At 41.0% G+C, this 22,309-nt stretch overlaps 1 protein-coding gene across 1 annotated transcript in view; it reads left to right on the forward strand.

Annotated features, from left to right (window-relative positions):
* LOC126482033 (dynein axonemal heavy chain 6-like) overlaps positions 1 to 22,309 on the forward strand; it is a 1,073,010-nt gene that overhangs the window by 368,743 nt on the left and 681,958 nt on the right. Inside the window, exon 87 of the mRNA XM_050106005.1 lies at positions 12,111 to 12,249. Coding sequence (XP_049961962.1) covers positions 12,111 to 12,249 — 139 coding nt within the window. The remainder of the gene's footprint in view (positions 1 to 12,110; positions 12,250 to 22,309) is intronic.

Genomic DNA, 22,309 nt, shown 5'->3' on the forward strand with positions numbered 1-22,309 from the left:
AGATCACCCACTCATTGCCTCTTACCAATGCTTTTCATACACATTTTTCTAATTTTTCTACCGTATTTCTTCTGTTTTTCTACCTTTTCCGCCCTCTGCCCTTTTTTTTCCTTTCTTTTTCTCCCACTCCCACAATTTCTAACTCTCCAAACTCTCCTCTCTTGCCATGATGAATCTCATTTCATATAACATCCACTCTTTTCAAGAGCATGCATTTGCACTATCAAAACTAAGGTCTCACTTTTTGTTTCTTGAAATCTGCTTGTCCCTCGCAGTTACTCCAAAAGGCCTTACATTTAAAGTCCCTGTTTCTGATTGATACACCAGGCTCTTTCACAGTTTCAAATACAGCAGTGTTTTGCTCTTACCCAGCTAATCTGTGACCTATATGCTCATCAGCCAATTTCCACTCTACCAGACGTCTCTCCTACAAAATCCTGCAGTTATCTGCCCCTCGTGTTTCCTTGAATGGTATTATCCACCAAGCCAACTTCAAACTGCAACAACATGTGAGACTTCACCTCAAAGAGCTATCCCACCTTCTCCTAAACTACCTGAACGGTGGTGTTTCCCTTCCTGTCCCTCTGCAGCTCCCTAAACAGCCACACCATCAACCATCACTCCTCTGCTACAAACCAAGCTTTGCCAACTTCCTTAACATCCCACAGCCTTCACCATTGCCTCCCATACCAAGAATAGCCCATAATCCCATGAACCAGTCACAACAATACAGTGTACTTGACCTCTCATCTACAGCACTCTCCCCTCCTGAATTTTCTGTGTTATCTAAAGGCCTCACTTTCAGCCATAAACTTGCATCTGATCATGCTGCTTTGGTGAAGGACTTACTTTCCTTCACATGTAATATCCATTGGAAATTTCACTTTGCAACCCAATCCTAAAACCTTTACAACAGCAAACTTGACATTGAACCCAGCCTTGAATAGTTCCGACCATGATCCCAACTTGATCCACCAACACTACCTCAAAATCATCCATTACAAGCCTTCCAAGAATTCCTCATATCTAACATGGCTTCACAACCCTTCCTCAGGTCCCTACAAAATGACCCTAAACTGTTCTCTGCAGAACTCCAGGCTCTTCATTCCCGAAAAGGTGATGTCTCCATCATTATCCTTCCAGCAGACTAAGGATCTACCACCGTAGTACAAGACCGAAAGAAATATGTTAGTGATGGTCTACGACAGCTGTCTGACGTCTCTACCTATAGCATCTGTCATCAAGATCCCATCCCTGTGATTCATACTGACCTGCAGTCCCTCCTTAAAAACTCGGGCCCCTCACTAGGACTATAACCTCAGTCCATAGAATTTCTCAATCCACCCAAACTACACACACCCACATTTTACCTTTTTCCTACAGTCCAAAAACCCAATCGTCCTGGCCATCCTATAGTTTCTAGCTTCAAGGCAGCCACTGAACTTGTGTCTGCTTTAGCTGATAAACACCTGCAACTCACAGTAGAAAGACTCTCCTCCTACATCAAAGACACCAACCATTTCCTAGATTGTCTGAAATTTGTGCCCATGCCACTCCCAACATACACCTTGCATGTCACCATTGATGCCATCTCATTCCATACCAACATCCCCCATGTACATGGTCTGTCTGCTGCTGAACATTTCCTCAGTCAGTGCCCACCTGATTCCAAACCTATGACATCCTTCCTACTCACCTTAGTCAACTTTATGCTTACCAACAACTACTTCATCTTTGAGGGCAGACATACAAACACATCAGGGGTATGGCCATGGGAAAGAGGATGGCTCTTCCCTATGCCAAACTTTTCGTGGGTTGCTTGAAGGGGGCTTTCCTGGGATCCATAAGTCTTCAGCCTCTGGTTTGGCTTACATACATTGATGACAACTTTACCATATGGACTCATGCTGAGGCGGACCTGCTAACATTCCTGGAATCTCCAAATTAAATTTCACATGGTCCTATTCCAAATTTCATGCCACTTTCCATGGTGCTGATCTCATCCTCACCAAAGGCCAACTACACACTTCCATCCACATTGAACCTATCAACACACAATAGTACTCACATTTTGATAGCTGCCATTCTTTACATTTCAAGTCTCACGTCATGCAATGTCCCAAGTTTCTCCAGCAAGTCAGTGATCTCGACTGTTTCTATATATGTTTATGAAACAAATCCCAATGAAGTCATAAGTAAAATTAAATCATTAAGCAATAAAATGAAAAGTGGTCTTGATGAAGTGCCTGATTTCATATTAAAAGCATGTGCTCACCACATAGCAAACCCCTCGGCAAAAAGTTTCAACCTCTCTTTAAAAACTGGTGTATTTCCAGATATTTTTAAAATAGCAAAAGTTTCACCACTGCTAAGAAAAGGTTCTTCTGAAAAAATATCAAACTACTGATCTGTGCCACAGTTAAGTTCCTCCTCAAAAATTCTTGAAAAACTCTTATATAACAGGCTTTTAAGTTTCATAAATAAATATGCACCTCTTACAGTACAACAGCATGGTTTTAGAAAGTCTAAACCTACACAGACAGCAATTTTCGAATTCTTAGACTGCATTTTAAAATCCCTTGATCAACATAAATTGGCTGCAGGTATTTTTCTAGTTCTATCAAAAGCATTTGACATCCTGGACCGTAACATTCTGCTCGAAAAATTAGAAAGACGAGGAGTAAGAGGTGTAGCACATACCTAAAAAACTGCAGGCAGAAAGTATCACTTCAGTATGAATTCAACAAAGTGAATAAAACAAGAAACAACTCCTTTCTTTCTAGCGAATTACCATTAAAATATGGTATACCACAGGCCTCAATCTTAGGTCCACTACTCTTCTTGATTTATGTGTACCACTTAGTTGAATATGTGAGTCTCACAAAAACTGTCCTGTTTGCCGATGACATCAGTATATTGCTCACTGGATCCAGTCCAGAAACTTGGCAGCCCACAGCAGAAAGTTCTAGGAAAAGACTTTCTGAGTGGTTCACAAAAAACAAACTCATTATAAATACTGAAAACTGTGTGTCGATTTTCATTTAATTCCTCCAACTAATCAAATGTCCATTCAAGCACAATTAAAAAATGATCCCCTAGAAAATGTAAGTGTAACAAAATTTTTGGATCTATGGGTTCAGTAAGACTTGAAGTGGGACACACATATAAATAACTTGTCTAGAAAACGTATCATCTGTGTGCTATGGCCTAAGAATTTTAAAGGATACAACAAGCAAAACAGTACTGCAGGCATTCTGTGCACAGTTCCACTCACTAGTCCGATATGGGATCATTTTCTGGGGATACTCAACTCACAGTGTAAAGGTTTTTAGAATGCAAAAAAGAGCTCTAAGAATAATTTGTGGCCTTAAAAAGATGGAGTCCTGTAAATCCCATTTTACTGAGCTTGATCTTCTAAATCTTTCAAGTTTATTCATTTATGAAACTATGTTGTTCACTAGGGACTACCTCCTGAAAACAGCCAAACTGCTACAAAACAAAAATGCACACAACTATTGTACCAGAGAGAAATCAAATATACATAAAAAATATCACAGAACAACCACCTATCAGAGGAGCATAATTAACATTGGCGTAATACTACACAATGAGATACCAGAGGAAATAAAAAATGCAACTCATCCAATATTTAAGGCTAAACTAAAGGCATTTCTAATAAAGCACTGTTTCTATTCTGTCAGAGAATTTCTGAATACGTAACAAAATTAATTGTAATAGGTACCAATTTTTAATTTGCCTACTATTTTGTTAATACCATGTATTATTGTAACTTATCTTTGACCTGTCAATATCAATTGTACAATTTGTGCTGTATGATAAAACTGGACCAATAAAAAACCAAATCAAATCAAACATTCCCTCCCATACAGCCTTGACATCCGTGGTAAACATATTTGTTCGGATGCAGACACTTTACAGCCATACACCACCATTCTCACCTCAGCCTTCGCTGCATGTAATTATCCCAGTAGCCTAGTTAAAAAGCAGATTTCCCAGGCCATCACATCCAATCCTGGTACTGCTGATCCTTCCAAAAAACAACTCCGAAGCACAGCTTGTGACTCAGTATTATCGTGGTCTGGAATGTCTTAATCAGGTACTTCAACAAGGCCATGATTTCCTAAAATCATGCCTTGAAATGAGATCTATTCCGTCTGAAATTTTTCCCACCACACCAGCAATAGCTTTCCGTCGCCCTCCTAGTCTCTGCAATATTCTTGTCGGAACCTACGCTACTTCTGCACCCATCTCCCTACCCTATGGCTCCTACCCCTATGATCATCCCTGCTGCATGACTTGCTCTATGCACCTTCCTACCACCACCTATAACAGCCCTGTAACTGGCAAGACATATACTATCAAAAGGGAGAAACGACACGTCATATACCAGCTGTTATGTGAACACTGGCCTTATACATCAGCATGACTACTGCCAAATTATCAATTAGGATGAATGGGTATAGGCAGAGGGTGTATACTGGCAACTCACAAAATCCTGTTGCTGAGCATGCTCTACAACAAGACATTTGTGACCTCGGCACCTGTTTCACCGCACAGGCCATCTGGATTCTTCCCCCAGACACCAGTTTCTCAGCTCTCCACAGGTAGTAACTCACACTACACCACACACTTGTTTCTCACCACCAACCTGGCCTTGATTTATGTTAATTTCTTCCTTCTCAGCACTTCTTCACTGTAACTACTCTTTGCTTCGCTCCATTTTAGTTTACTACTTCTTAAATTGTCTTTACTGTCTGTTTTTTGCCACCCCTGTCATACCTCTTTTACATACAATGCACTTACCTTTTCACTCTTATTAACTCATGCATGATGTTTCATCAGTAATCTCTGACTGTATATTACCCTGTCTTTCACCTTTAAGCTCTCAGGTTTTCGAATCTCAACTGATGCAGCCTCCCAATAATCAGTCTTTCCTACTCATCCCATACAATAAGTCTCCCCTGACCCATAGTTCTGGGTGACTTTCTCAAAATCTAGCCCTTTTCCTAGACCTCTCCTTTACTTCTCTTCCTTCCCCCTCAACCCTTCTACCTGAAGAAGGAGCCACTGGCTCCGAAAGCTTGCCGTCTTTTATGTGTGTGTTCTGCTTCTGCTTGGTAAGTAGATTTTTTTATCTGTCTTATTAAATAATTAACGGATTCTTTATCATAGATGTTGTTCATGTAACATCTGATCACAGAGTCTAATACATTCTGGGACCCAATGTGAACTAAACTTTCCCAGAGATGTTGACCATGAGTTTGCTAGGTACAGAATGACTATTTTTGGGTGGCAATGGGTGTGTATAAACTGATGTGCCGATATTTTGGATTGTGTTCACTACATATTAATTTTTAAAATGGTAAAGGTCAGAATTACCATTAGACATGAGCTGTTGAATCCAGCCATAATGTGTTTTAGTTAAATGACATTGTTTAGGAAAGTATTAAAGTTCATGGTACTGTTTGAATCAAACATGGAAGTTCATTTTATTCTCAATTAATAGTCTAATTAAATAACTAAAGGTATTATAGGGTTTAGAAAAATTAAGGTATCTGAAGTACAGTGTCAGAAACTGGAATCTAACAAGTACGATGGTTCAAATGCCAAGAATAAATTTTCGTTTTATCAAAAACTAATTATAAATGTCATTTAAGTAAAACATTTTTTGAAAAAATGAAACTAGGTACTAGAAGGAATGAAATCATGGCTTTCTAATGAGTGGTGTCATTTGTCTCGAAGCTGCTCACATTAATTTTAGCATGACATGCTGTTTTAAGGATTGCAGTTACTAGCTTTCCCCAATCATCTACATTTATGGTAAAATATACTTTTAGGAGTGGTGCTCTACTGCTCATAAATATCTGAAAAAGTCGTGATTCCTGCCTTGAGCTGCTGATTTATTAGGTGAATATAAAATCATTGACATCAGATAATAAATGATAAAACCATGAGTCTGTCACTGTTGTCCCATCATAATATAAATTACATTATCAATATATAAACTGTGATTGGCAGTGCACTCTTTCATGTTACAACTGTGCAGTCAGCTGAATGTGGTATGCATCCATTCATACCATTAACTCCGATTGCTGATATAACATGAGAGAGTGCAGTACCAAGCACAGTTTATATACTGACGATGTAATTTATATTATACTATGACGACAGTCAGAGATTCATGACTTCACTATCTGGCTTCAGAGACTTTATATTCACTTAATATGATACTGTAAATGCTTTTAAGAAAATGATGATGGTCTGTTGACCAAACATGATTGTTAAATAAAGGAGTTTACCAGCAGCTTGAGGAAGTAATCATGAATTTCTTCAAATTCTTAGATGAAGCTGATAATAAAATTACTTAAAATCACATATGAACAGTATTTTGGCAGTGTTACTTTCACAGTGCATATACACGGCATCTATATATAGTCAGATAGAGTACAAGGAAAAAAAGTTAGGTAAGAGAAGTAAAATATAAGACCATCTTGTAACATTTCATTACCTCCTAATGAATTATATTGGCTGATATTGCAAAATAGCTGACTAGGTAAATCAGTTCATTAACACTTTACTTATACTTTTTGAAATTAATTGTAAATCAGACATATAAAATTTACACACTACATAAAGTTACAACAATGATTATTGACATGAAAATGAAGCTGCCCTCAAAGGACATACTGCTTCTCAATCATCATCAGATTCATATAAAAACGAAAGGCTGTTCAGTCTAATGAATAAGATCATTATAATAGGTTACACCCCCCCATGAACCATGGACCTTGCCATTGGTGGGGAGGCTTGCATGGCTCAGCGATACAATAGGTGCAACCACAACAGAGGGGTACCTGTTGAGAGGCCAGACAAACGTGTGGTTCCTGAAGAGGGGCAGCAGCCTCTTCAGTAGTTGCAGGGGCAACAGTCTGGATGATTGACTGATCTGGCCTCGTAACACTAACCAAAACAGCCTTGCTGTGCTGGTACTGTGAACGGCTGAAAGCAAGGGGGAAACTACAGCCGTAATTTTTCCAGAGGGAATGCAGCTTTACTGTATGGTTAAACGATGATGGCGTCCTCTTGGGTAAAATATTCTGGAGGTAAAATAGTCCCCCATTCGGATCTCTGGGCGGGGACTACTCAAGAGGCCGTCGTTATCAGGAGAAAGAAAACTGGCATTCTACGGATCGGAGCGTGGAATGTCAGATCCCTTAATCGGGCAGGTAGGTTAGAAAATTTAAAAAGGGAAATGGATAGGTTAAAGATAGATATAGTGGGAATTAGTGAAGTTTGGTAGCAGGAGGAACAATACTTTTGGTCAGGTGAATACAGGGTTATAAATACAAAATCAAATAGGGGTAATGCAGGAATAGGTTTAATAATGAATAAAAAAAATGGGAGTGTGGGTAAGCTACTACAAACATCACATTGAACGCATTATTGTGGCCAAGATAGAAATGAAGCCCATGCTTACTACAGTAGTACAAGTTTATATGCGAACTAGCTCTGCAGATGATGAAGAAATTGATGCAATGTATGATGAGATAAAAGAAATTATTCAGGTAGTGAAGGGAGACGAAAATTTAATAGTCATGGGTGACTGGAATTCGAAAGTAGGAAAAGGGAGAGAAGGAAACATAGTAGGTGAACTATCAGTTAAATAAGTCACAGCTGCAAAATACTAATGTGAATTCTTTACAGACGAATGGAAAAACTGGTAGAAGTCGACCTCGGGGAAGATCAGTTTGGATTCCATAGAAATGTTGGAACATGTGAGGCAATACTGACCTTACGCCTTATCTTAGAAGAAAGAGTAAGGAAAGGCAAACCTACGTTTCTAGCATTTGTAGACTTAGAGAAAGCTTTTGACAATGTTGACTGGAATACTCTCTTTCAAATTCTAAAGGTGGCAGGGTTAAAATACAGGTAGCGAAAGGCTATTTACAATTTGTACAGAAACCAGATGGCAGTTATAAGAGTCGAGGGGCACAAAAGGGAATCAGTGGTTATGAAGGAGTGAGACAGGGTTGTAGCCTCACCCCATGTTATTCAATCTGTATATTGAGCAAGCAGTAAAGGAAATAAAAGAAAAGTTCGGAGTAGGTATTAAAATCCATGGTGAAGAAATAAAAACTTTAAGGTTCGCCAATGACATTGTAATTCTGTCAGAGACAGTAAAGGACTTGGAAGAGCAGTTGAACGGAATGGACAGTGTCTTGAAACGAGGATATAAGATGAACATCAACAAAAGCAAAATGAGGATAATGGCATGTAGTCGAATTAAATTGGGTGATGCTGAGGGAATTAGATTAGGAAATGAGACACTTAAAGTAGTAAAGGAGTTTTGCTATTTGGGGAGCAAAATAACTGATGATGGTCGAAGTAGAGAGGATATAAAATGTAGACTGACAATGGCAAGGAAAGCATTTCTGAAGAAGAAAAATTTGTTAACATCGAGTATAGATTTAAATCTCAGGAAGTCATTTCCGAAAGTATTTTTATGGAGTGTAGCCATTAATGGAAGTGAAACGTGGTCGATAAATAGCTTGGACAAGAAGAGAATAGAAGCTTTCGAAATGTGGTGCTACAGAAGAAAGCTGAAGATTAGATGGGTAGATCACGTAACTGATGAGGAGGTATTGAATAGAATTGGGGAGAAGAGGAGTTTGAGGCACAACTTGACACGAAGAAGCTGGTTGGTAGGGCATGTTTTGAGGCATCAAGGGATCACAAATTTAGAATTGGATGGCAGTGTGGAGGGTAAAAATCATAGAGGGAGACCAAGAGGTGTATACACTAAGCAGATTCAGAAGGATGTAGGTTCCAGTAAGTACTGGGAGATGAAGAAGGTTGCACAGGATAGAGTAGGATAGAGAGCTGCATCAAACCAGTCTCAGGATTGAAGACCACAACAACAACAATAGGTTACAACAGTAAAAGGAGAAGCACTGATGACCACAACCTGAGAAGCATCTCATGTAATGTACTTGTCTCCTTAAACTTAGTGAAAGAGGAAAATAAGCATCATCATGAGATATGAAAACATGATAATGCTGTGATGAATGCTCTGAATACTCATGACCCATGGTGCAGGGTTTGTGTTACCACTCTTGCTTACATCTGCAAACTAAATAACTGAAGGGGCTAGGTGCTGCTGACTGTAAGCACAATTTACAATGGTGTGTTAGAAAAGCCTGAGATAGGAAACATAAGGTCCTGCATAAGCCAAAACAGGATGACTTAAAAATTTGATTTTAATGGAGCTGGAGTATAAAATTTGCTTAATATAAAGATACAAACTAAAATTACAAATATCAGCTCTCAAATATGTATCTATGATGTGCATTGTACATTACTATAAAATTAGTTGAAACGAGTCTACCAAAACACAAAAGAAGTCATAGGCACAACAAGTGTATGCAAACAGAAACAACAAGCCATGAAAACCCTAAGCACTGCTACTACACACTTCTGTGGGGCTTATCTCCCAACAGGAACTTGTGTGGTGTGGGGCTGGGGAAGGAAATCAAAAGGGTAGGGGCAGAAAACTGAAACATTCAAGATCTACAACAGCCTTTCAAACAATGAAAAGTAGATGCTCATGTGAATTCATTTTGTTCATTTAGAATTTACTGGAGTGGAATACATTATTCATGACCAAATTATTGAATACTTACACAAATTAACCTTATACATTGAATATTATTCAGGCATTCATAAATAACATTGAACAAACACTGCATTAATTAAGGTAATATGTCATGGACAACGGTGAGGTCATAATATTGACACTACCGTATGTCAGCTTAACATTTTATACCATCAGATTTGATATACTTTCCTGTATGAACATGTGATGTGCTGTTTTAGCTGCTCTCGTTGATGCTTCTCTCTTGTTTCATATGTAATTCAGTTATGTACTTCGTTTTTCCCTATTCCCATGATTTCTGATTTATCACATTCCACTTTCTCTCACATGTGCACTTCTTCTTCCATGTCCCTTGCTGCTCGCCATCACTATTTCAATCTACAGTTTGGGAACTTCTCTGTATTTCCATACTTTTCATGAATGAGTGTAAACTGTGCCTTTTTCTCTTTCTGCACTATACTAATTACTAAAAATTTAATAGTGTCATGTATTAGAAGTAACTTATAACATGCTTCTCATAATGAAAGTTCTATAGAACATGCAAACTTCCTTGTTAGATGTAAGATAGATCCTGATTATGCTAATCATACCAGAGAAAATAAATGAATAATGGTCTGGGACTCTGTTGTCTGACGAGGTTGTTATAAGGTTTAGGGAGGCTGCAGAAGGCAACAATGGATGGTATAGAGAAAAAATAAGATTATTTCTCCCTGATACCCACCATATTCCAACCACTGTCACTTAAATGTCACCATACTAACCTCCCTAACATCCTCATATACACTCCTGGAAATGGAAAAAAGAACACATTGACACCGGTGTGTCAGACCCACCATACTTGCTCCGGACACTGCGAGAGGGCTGTACAAGCAATGATCACACGCACGGCACAGCGGACACACCAGGAACCGCGGTGTTGGCCGTCGAATGGCGCTGGCTGCGCAGCATTTGTGCACCGCTGCCGTCAGTGTCAGCCAGTTTGCCGTGGCATACGGAGCTCCATCGCAGTCTTTAACACTGGTAGCACGCCGCGACAGCATGGACGTGAACCGTATGTGCAGTTGACGGACTTTGAGCGAGGGCGTATAGTGGGCATGCGGGAGGCTGTGTGGACGTACCGCCGAATTGCTCAACACGTGGGGCGTGAGGTCTCCACAGTACATCGATGTTGTCGCCAGTGGTCGGCGGAAGGTGCACGTGCCCGTCGACCTGGGACCGGACCGCAGCGACGCACGGATGCACGCCAAGACCGTAGGATCCTACGCAGTGCCGTAGGGGACCGCACCGCCACTTCCCAGCAAATTAGGGACACTGTTGCTCCTGGGGTATCGGCGAGGACCATTCGCAACCGTCTCCATGAAGCTGGGCTACGGTCCCGCACACCGTTAGGCCGTCTTCCGCTCACGCCCCAACATCGTGCAGCCCGCCTCCAGTGGTGTCGCGACAGGCGTGAGTGGAGGGACGAATGGAGACGTGTCGTCTTCAGCGATGAGAGTCGCTTCTGCCTTGGTGCCAATGATGGTCGTATGCGTGTTTGGCGCCGTGCAGGTGAGCGCCACAATCAGGACTGCATACGACCGAGGCACACAGGGCCAACACCCGGCATCATGGTGTGGGGAGCGATCTCCTACACTGGCCGTACACCACTGGTGATCGTCGAGGGGACACTGAATAGTGCACGGTACATCCAAACCGTCATCGAACCCATCGTTCTACCATTCCTAGACCGGCAAGGGAACTTGCTGTTCCAACAGGACAATGCACGTCCGCATGTATCCCGTGCCACCCAACGTGCTCTAGAAGGTGTAAGTCAACTACCCTGGCCAGCAAGATCTCCGTATCTGTCCCCCATTGAGCATGTTTGGGACTGGATGAAGCGTCGTCTCACGCGGTCTGCACGTCCGACACGAACGCTGGTCCAACTGAGGCGCCAGGTGGAAATGGCATGGCAAGCCGTTCCACAGGACTACGTCCAGCATCTCTACGATCGTCTCCATGGGAGAATAGCAGCCTGCATTGCTGCGAAATGTGGATATACACTTTACTAGTGCCAACATTGTGCATGCTCTGTTGCCTGTGTCTATGTGCCTGTGGTTCTGTCAGTGTGATCATGTGATGTATCTGACCCCAGGAATGTGTCAATAAAGTTTCCCCTTCCTGGGACAATGAATTCACGGTGTTCTTATTTCAATTTCCGGGAGTGTATTTACTATCACGAATAAAGCTATGAAAATATTTGCTGTCATATCCACTTTCAGCTGCAGATTTGAAACAATGTAACATTATACAACAACTGAATGTAGAATGGAAAACAATTTTTCAGTTTGTTCAAGTTCAATATTTCAATGATACACGAGTAGAAAAAGTTTAAATTTAAAATTACGTAAAATGTTTTAGGCTTTTAACACTTAAGTTGATCAAAACAACTTTATTTTAGGGCTGTAAAAAGTGTGCTGGTTATGGCTGGTTCTCTGAAGAGGGAGAATCCTGACAAGAGTGAAGATGTTGTACTTATTAGAGCATTGAGAGACAGTAATCTTCCAAAATTCCTCACTGATGATGCTACATTATTTCAGGTAATTATTATAAAAAGTATTTACTCTTATCAAGTACGTATAAAATTGTCCATTGGAAAAGATGGTCATTATATATCACTTTGCAACTTAATAGGTAAACACTGTTTCTAGAGACAAATGATAATGTAATACAATTATGCTTGATTCAGGTTTCATAATCATTGAATTTACTATAATATTTATTCTGATTTTCTTATAATTTGACAGTATCACAGGCAGAATCATAACAGGAGTCTCCATTGACAGCAGTATAGAGTTAGAAACCGGTAAATTACTGTTATGGAGTGTAATATTGATAACAGTAGATTTAGATGATGATGATGATGATGATAGTGTGGTTTTTGGGATGCTCAGCTGCGTGGTTATCAGCGCCCATACAAATTCCCAACCTTTGCTCAGTCCAAACTCACCACATTCATGAATGATGATAAAATGATGAGGACAACACAAACACCCAGTAGGTTTATAGATTGGATAAATGATCTTTATGTTAGCTAACTTAATTACTTCTAATTGCTGGGATTTGACATATTTCTGTCATTGGTTCATATTGTGTGGGTACAGAATTTTTCCTGAATTAAATTTTGGACTTTTCCCATAATTGCTACAAGTGTGATGTTTTCTGTACCCCTGTTATATATAAATGAGTAAGCGTGCCAATAATTAATCTTATGTTAAAAGTTTTGCTACTTAAATACTACAGATATAAGTCATTTCTGTCTATGTGATAATCTCCTGTATTAGTGCAAATTTTTTTTTGTGTTTTTTGTTTGAGATATTCCTTAGTTGGCCTATGGGATTTAGAGTTCACAGCTCTTACATCACAGAAAATGCATGGAGATCTCAACACTGTGCAGACTGCCTAAGAGAGGCCTTGAAACAGGAAGCAAGTCACCAATAAATCTTCAGGACTAGAACATTAATAAAATTTATGTAAAAATCTTTGTCAAAAAGTCCATAATTTATCGTTAGTATGAATTAATGTTCACTCAAACAGATGTCTGTAGTGGAATCTGTAACAAATATTCTTGGTTGTAAGAAATCAGTGAAAATAATTCTGAATAAGTATAAATAAAAGAATAATTAGTAATATTTGAAGAAGAAATTCATCTCAACTATTTTCATTCTTTTACAACCATGAAATCTCTCATGAAGGATCCATGTGATAAAAAACAAAACTGCAGTGAAGAAGTTCAAACTGGAAATTAAAAGTAGACGAAAAGATTTATTAAGAAGGATAAACATTCAAAAAAAAGAAATAAGTAACTGAAGAACACTGAAATTGTTGAGATTCATGAATATTTTAATATTTTTATGCAAACATTGTGGAAGCGAATTAATGAATGCATACAACATACTCATGTATATGGGTGCCGCAGTACAATGATCCAGGATAGCCAACTGTGTGAAATTAAAGTGACTAAGACTTTGTGATTACTTTGAGTGCAAAATAGAACTGAGGACTGAACTTTATGATTCATTTTTAAAAAGAATTTTCAGATTGTACAGTGATATGGAAGTACTGGGATCAAGTGGTGTGAGTTAAATTAATACAACATTGGAGAATCAACATTTACCAGAAGTGACCTAAATGCATATTTAATATACACTCCTGGAAATGGAAAAAAGAACACATTGACACCGGTATGTCAGACCCACCATACTTGCTCCGGACACTGCGAGAGGGCTGTACAAGCAATGATCACACGCACGGCACAGCGGACACACCAGGAACCGCGGTGTTGGCCGTCGAATGGCGCTAGCTGCGCAGCATTTGTGCACCGCCGCCGTCAGTGTCAGCCAGTTTGCCGTGACATACGGAGCTCCATCGCAGTCTTTAACACTGGTAGCATGCCGCGACAGCGTGGACGTGAACCGTATGTGCAGTTGACGGACTTTGAGCGAGGGCGTATAGTGGGCATGCGGGAGGCTATGTGGACGTACCGCCGAATTGCTCAACACGTGGGGCGTGAGGTCTCCACAGTACATCGATGTTGTCGCCAGTGGTCGGCGGAAGGTGCACGTGCCCGTCGACCTGGGACCGGACCGCAGCGACGCACGGATGCACGCCAAGACCGTAGGATCCTACGCAGTGCCGTAGGGGACCGCACCGCCACTTCCCAGCAAATTAGGGACACTGTTGCTCCTGGGGTATCGGCGAGGACCATTCGCAACCGTCTCCATGAAGCTGGGCTACGGTCCCGCACACCATTAGGCCGTCTTCCGCTCACGCCCCAACATCGTGCAGCCCGCCTCCAGTGGTGTCGCGACAGGCGTGAGTGGAGGGACGAATGGAGACGTGTCGTCTTCAGCGATGAGAGTCGCTTCTGCCTTGGTGCCAATGATGGTCGTATGCGTGTTTGGCGCCGTGCAGATGAGCACCACAATCAGGACTGCATACGACCGAGGCACACAGGGCCAACACCCGGCATCATGGTGTGGGGAGCGATCTCCTACACTGGCCGTACACCACTGGTGATCGTCGAGGGGACACTGAATAGTGCACGGTACATCCAAACCGTCATCGAACCCATCGTTCTACCATTCCTAGACCGGCAAGGGAACTTGCTGTTCCAACAGGACAATGCACGTCCGCATGGATCCCGTGCCACCCAACGTGCTCTAGAAGGTGTAAGTAACTACCCTGGCCAGCAAGATCTCCGGATCTGTCCCCCATTGAGCATGTTTGGGACTGGATGAAGCGTCGTCTCACGCGGTCTGCACGTCCAGCACGAACGCTGGTCCAACTGAGGCGCCAGGTGGAAATGGCATGGCAAGCCGTTCCACAGGACTACATCCAGCATCTCTACGATCGTCTCCATGGGAGAATAGCAGCCTGCATTGCTGCGAAAGGTGGATATACACTGTACTAGTGCCGACATTGTGCATGCTCTGTTGCCTGTGTCTATGTGCCTGTGGTTCTGTCAGTGTGATCATGTGATGTATCTGACCGCAGGAATGTGTCAATAAAGTTTCCCCTTCCTGGGACAATGAATTCACGGTGTTCTTATTTCAATTTCCAGGAGTGTATGAAAACAGTATTCAGTGCAACATTGGTTCTGATGAAAATGCTGCACCATGAGCTGATATATTCACTTGTGGGAGTGCTGACAATGTGGGTGTGCAATTGAAGAATCTCACTTCAGAAGCAACAGATGGCACAGCAACCATGGTTAATGGAAATATCAGTTTCTGCATCTACATCTAAATACATACTCTAGAAGCCACTGTATGGTGAATGGTGGAGGGTACCTTGTGGCTTCCTATCATGTCCTGCTCACAAATAGAGCAAGGGAAAAAGACTGCCAGTAGGCCTCCATATGAGCCCTAATTTCTCTTATCTTATCTGTGTGGTCTTTAAGTGAAATGTATGTTGGTGGCAGCAGAATTATTCTGTAGTCAGCTTCAGATGTTGATTCTCTAATCTTTTTCAGTAGTGTTCCACAAAAGGAACTTTCTTCCCCCACCCCCTCAGGGATTCCCACTTGACTACATGAATCATCTTCATAATACTCACTTGTTGATCAGACCTTCTGCAACAAATCTTGCAGTGCACCTCTAAATTGCTTCATTGTATTCCATTAAACTGACCTGGAAGGGAGTATCAAGTATGGGTCCCAGTAGTGCTCTATGTGTCATATCCTTTACACACATCCCACACTTTCCTAAAATTCTCCTAGTATACTGAAGTTGACCATTTGCCTTCCATACTATCATCCTTATATGGTTGTTCCCTTTTGTATCACTTTGCAGTGTTATGCCCGGATATTTAATTTCTGTGACTGTATGAAGCAGTACCATACTAATGCTGTATCTAAACATTACAGCATTGTTTTTCCTACTCATCCACATTAAATTACATTTTTCTACGTTTACAGCAATCTTCCATTCATCAAATCAATTAGAAATTTTGTCTAAGTCAGCTTGTCTCTTCCTACAGCCATTCAACAATGACACCTTCCCGTACCTCACAGTATCATTGGCAAACAGCAACAGACTGCTGCTCACCCTCTCTTTCAGACCATTTATGTGTTTATGTGTACAGAGAAGAAGGGGGGGAGGGGTCCTATCAAACTTACCTGGGACACTCCTGACAATACCCTTGTTGCTGATTAACACTCACCATGAAGTACACTGTATTGAATTCTGTTATTTAAGAATTATTCAAACTACTCACATATACTGAAATGTATTCTGTATGCTTCTACTCTCAAATGCTTTCCAGAAATCTGGGAACATGGACTGTGCCTGTTGCCCTTCATCCATGGTTCACAGGATATTATGAGAGAAAATGGCAAGCAGAGTCCCACACTAGCAATGCTTTCTAATGTTGTGCTGATTTATAAACAGAAGCTCTTCTGTTTCGAGGAAACTTATTATATTTTAACTGAAATACGTTGAAGAATTCTGCAGATGGCCCATGCTAAGAATACTGGTCTACAATATTGTGGGTCCATTCTTTTACCCCACTTATATACACGGATCACCTGACCATATTTCCAGCCACATGGTATTCTGCACTGGGTGGGGGAATTGCAAAAAGTGCAAGTTAATTAAGTGGCCAATGCAGTAGAGTGCTCCCTGTAAATTCAAATTGGGATTCCATCCACACCTGGTGACTCATTTATTTTCATTTCTTTCAGTTGCTTCACTGTGCCAGGAATGCCTATTACTATGTCCTCCATATGGGAGTCTGCATGCCAATCAAACAATAGTATGTTTCTACAACCCTTCTGCATGAATGGCTTCTTAAATGAGAGATTTAAAACTTTGTCTTTCCTTTTGCTGTCTTTCATTGCCACACCAGACTGGTCAATGAGTTTCTTGACAAAGCCTTCAACTGCTTAGCAATTTTATGTAAGTGTTTTTACGAGATATGCTAAAACTATTACCCATTCCATTTGACTTTTTTGTAATACACAGCATTTCCACCAAGAGAATCTATGTGCTATGAGTATTACAATGAAGGAAGTGAAGAAGTGGTGACTCAAACAACAAATTTCACCTGCGGTCATGCTCTCAAACATCAGTTCAAAGCGTTTTTGGAAGACCTGGAAATCATTTATGGTTTTGTGCCATATCGCTGTGAAATACACTTGAGTTGAGGTAATTGACTCATCAAACTTGTTACAGAATTCAAAAATGAATTGCAGATAGCAGATTCAGCCTTCCTCTGAGACATTGTAAACCATATGAATGAATTTAATTTAGCATTGCAGGATAAGACTGTATTGACATCCGACTGCATTCATATCTTTAGTATGAAACACTTTGTGGAAATGCTCATTTCTCCAAGTTGTCATCTTTAATTATGGAAGCAGAGTGGAACTTTGAATGGTATCAAAAGCACTCATTGACCTTCTTCAAGGATTTCCACTTCACTTTTTAGATGATGACAGTGTGGGAGGTGGTTGCGTGAAAAGTTTCATAATAAAATTATTTTTGCATACTTTAGTAAGAATTTCCTCATTGTACATTTCCCTGACTAAACAAGTCAGCAGCTACCATTATGTGAATTTTTGGACCTGTGCAAGCACCTTTTTTCTGTAATGAAGAGAACAAAACCTACACACAGAGGCTCATTGACAGACTGATCTTAAAAGCTTGCCTTCAGGTTAGTAGTGCTCAAAAACTGGAACTAGATACTGAAGCTTTAATGAAAAACAAAATAAGTAACATTCATTGACATCCTGTGTTTTTAAGTTTAATCTTTTAATAAGGTGATCTAAAAATACAAGTTTACCAGTTTTTTCCTAAAAAGGCATTCGTCATAAGACTGCATCATTTGTTAGAAATTTTGTGCCCCATGTCCTTCTCATCATCAAAATAGTGAGGGGAATGTAAGTTAATTTTCATTGTTGCTTCTTATTAATGAAACAGTCTTAGAAAACAAAATTTGCACAAAACATATTGTCATGTAGAAGAAGGTGTAATTAGGTAAATGTCGAACACTAACTTCACTTAACGAAGGTTTATTCAGCACTTGCACATACAAGAGCATGGAGCAAACTGCCCCTGGCCAGAACACATACAGTATATATACAGCTACAGAACAATCCAGTACAATGATTCGTGATACTTGAACTGAATATAGAAATTAAAATTGTACAGCCAAGTGAGTTTTTAACTCAAGACCTTCCATGCGAACAGTTTAGTTTCATAGTCACTATACCACAGAGCTACTCAGCTTCATCTGCAGCATTGCTCCTTCCTTAAGAGAACAGCGTCTCGGTGTTATGTCGTCCTAGTGCAGGCACAAGTCATCGGTCCTGAGTACTCAGACTCCCGAAGACTGATTCTCGCCCTGGTGGTGATCTTCTTACAACTTCCTTTGCCGCTACGCTCTTTGTCACCTTTCTGCTTGTTGCCTGTCACTAGAGCTTCATATTTACCCGGGGTTGCTGGATCCTTACAGGGATTCATTCATAGGACGTGGACCGTATCTCTGATCATTCGTCATCTTTTGTCGGGGTCGAAATCCTCAACTTCATAAGTACCATCAGACAACTGTCTTACAGCCTTATAAAGTCCAAAGCAGTGCCTGATGAGCTTCTCAGAGAGACCAACATTCTGAGCAGGAGTGAAGATCCAGACAAGGTCACCAGGCTGGAAGTCAACAGGGAGGTGGCTCGTGTCATACCTTCAGTGACCGTTTTCTTGAGCCAACAGTGTGTGGAGTCGAGCTGATTGCTGAGCTTCCTCAGCTGTGGTTAACACCTGGACGACGTAGTCATTGTCCACATCATCAGCATGTAATGGAAATACAGTGTCCATCGTCATAGTTGCCTAATGACCATGCACCAGGAAAAATGGCATAAGTCCTGTGGTGTCTTGTTTGGCGGTGTTGTAGGCAAACGTCACAAAAGGTAGCACCTCATCCCAGTTACTCTGCTCAACATTGACGAACATTGATAGCATGTCAGCCAAGGTCTTATTAAGGCATTCAGTAAGCCCGCTAGTTTGCAGTTGGTAGGCAGTCATCATATGATGAGTAATGTTGCACTGCCAGTTTATCTCTGTCACAAGATTCGATTGAAAAACTGTCCCTCGATCTGTAATTAATGACCTTGGGCCACCGGTTTTAATACAATGTCTTCCACAATGAATTTGGCTACCTCAGATGCTTCGGCTGTTTTCATGGTTTTTATAATGGTATAGCATGTCAGATAATCAGTGCAAACAATATTCGATCTATTGCCACTAGCAGACATTGGAAATCGTCCAAGGAGGTCAATCTCAACACACTGGAAAGGCGTTTCAGGTGGTGAAACAGGTAGTTGGCCAGGTGGTTTCTGAGGGACTACCTTTCTCCTCTGGCACTCTCGACAGTGTGACACATAGTGACGGACACACCTAAATAAACCTGGCCAGAAAAATCTCTTGCTGATTCTATCGTATGTCTTAAATCCTAAATGTCCAGCCTCAGGTGTGTCATGGAATTTCTGTCGAACATCTAAGCACATGTGTTTAGGAATCACTGGTAGCTACCTCTTTCCAAACGGATCACAGTTTTTCTTTCAAAGTAATCCATTAACTACCTTAAATTGCCATTTCACATCCTCTGACTGATTTAAGTCAAGCATAATTTGAGATATCTTGGCGTGCTTCTTCTGCTCAGCAGAGAGATCCTGGAGTGCAGCAACACAGTCTCTATCTTCATCGAAGCCTTGATGGTCTTGCACAGGGTTTCTTGAGAGACAGTCGGTATCTTGGTTTTTCCTTCCACTTTTGTACACTGTGGTAATGTCATACTCTCGAAGATGTAGTGCCCACCTGGCGAGTCATCCTGTTGGATCCTTAAGACGTGTCAACCAACAAAATGAATGACGGTCTGTAACAACTGTGAATGGCCTTCCATCCTTCCATAGAGATACGTCAAAACTTGCACATGGCCCAGATCACAGCAAGACATTCTCTTTCTGTAGTTGAGTAGTTTCTCTTGGCTTTTGTAAGTGTCCTAGCAGCATAGGCTATAACCTTCTCCTTTCCATCCAAAATTTGCACCAGAACAGCACCAATCCCATACCCGCTGGAATCTGTGTGTAGTTCTGTAGGTTCTCTATCATCATACAGACCAAGTACAGGGTCAGTCGTCAGAGCTTTTCCCAGCACACAAAGTATCTTGTTGAGCACCACCCCAGACAAATTTAGCATCACCTTTTAACAACTCTTGGAGTAGCCTGGCTTTGATGCAAAAGCCTTTGATAAAACAACAGTAATAAGAACATAATCTAAGGAAGTTTCTCACATCTCTAATACTTTTAGGAATAGTAAATTCTGTTATAGATCTCACCTTTTCTTGGTCTGGCTGCACACCTTCATTTGACACAAGGTGTCCAAGTATTTTGATTTCTTTTGCTCCAAAGAGACACTTTCGTGGATTAACTTTCAGTCCACCTTGTTGGGGACACTTAAGAACAGCCCTGAGTCTTTTTATATGTTCATCAAATGTCTCTTAAAACACTATTATGTCATCTAAATAACAAAGACTCATCGTCCACTTCAGCTGACTTAGAAGATTATCCACCATCCATTCAAAAGTTGCTGGTGCATTACACAAACCAAACAGCCTTACCTTAAACTCATACAGGCCCTCAGGGTTGGTGAATGTGGTTTTCTCACTATCAGCCTCATCTATTTCAATTAGCCAGTATCCCAAGTACATGTCCATGGTTGAGAAAAACTTAGCCCCCTTCAGACAATCTAGTATATTGTCAGTTCGTGGAAGAGGGTAAACATCCTTTTAAGTTATATTATTAAGCTTCCTGTGATCAACACAAAAGAGCCAACTGCCATCAAGGACCACTGGTGACGACCATGGGCTCTGCGAAGGCTGAATGATGTCATTCTTCATCATTTTCTCTGCCTCATCATGCATTATTCGAAGTTCCGTTGCTGACACAAGGTATGCTCTCTGGTTTATTGGTTGCTGGTCTCCAGTGCTAATCTGGTGCTTCGCCATCTGTTTGTCTAATTAGCTCTTCACCTGTGGATTGAAGCATTCAGAGAACTCTTGGAAGAATGGCAAGTAGCTTCTTGTGTTGTCCCTTAGAGATCTGATGATAGTCAAGCTAGAAGCTCTTGTCTCGTAGTGGTAGTGCTAATTTCACCCACAGACTTGGCATGGGAGGTTTCTAAGATGCTCAGCTGTTCTTCAATTAATGGCTCAGCATTTGCAATGCACATGCATCCTGGAAGGATCTGCAGTTCTCAGCGACAGTTAACTATCCACAATTCACCAAATCCGTTCTTAAACGAGATGACAGAGGCTGGGATGACCAAGTTATTCTCCAGTGGTATGCTTCTCTTACATACAACTACAAGATCCATGGATTGATGCATGGCATGACACATGACAGTTACCTTTCTAGTGCTGACTGCAGGAATAAACACTTCATCAAGTACACAGTCTCCACACACTCGGATGTGCGTCTTCCTGTCCACAGTGTCTCATCTCATCTAGCATAATCCTTAAGTGACCACTATCTATAATTGCCTGAGAAGCTTTCAAAAAATCCCATCCGAGAATGACGTCATGACTAGACTCTAGTAAGATGATGAATTCTAAGGGCTGTATATGGCCACTTATACCCACACAAATGGTACATCCTCCTGTAGGTTTCACATATTTCCTGCGAATTACTATGAGAAGAGGTTATACTCAACAGCCGTACCAAATAATAATTAGCTCCTTCTACCGAACTCCCAACTCAAATGATAGCTGAACAGTTCAAAGGAAACTTGAATCTCATTACAAATAAGTACACCTCTCATACAGTTATAATTGGTGGAGACTTCAATCTACCCTTGATTTGTTGGCAAAAATATATGTTCAAAGCCATTGGTAGACAGATAACATCTTCCAAAACTGTACTAAATGCTTTTTCTGGGAATTACTTTGAACAATTAGATCATGAGCCCACACGAATTGTAAATGGTTGCGAAAACATACTTGACCTCTTAGCAACAAATAATCCTGATCTAATACAGAGTGTCATGATGGAGAGGCCAGACAAATGTGTGGTTCCTGACAAGGGGCAGCAGCCTCTTCAGTAGTTGC

Source organism: Schistocerca serialis, chromosome 5 (assembly GCF_023864345.2).
Source record: "Schistocerca serialis cubense isolate TAMUIC-IGC-003099 chromosome 5, iqSchSeri2.2, whole genome shotgun sequence".
Classification (NCBI taxonomy): domain Eukaryota; kingdom Metazoa; phylum Arthropoda; class Insecta; order Orthoptera; family Acrididae; genus Schistocerca; species Schistocerca serialis.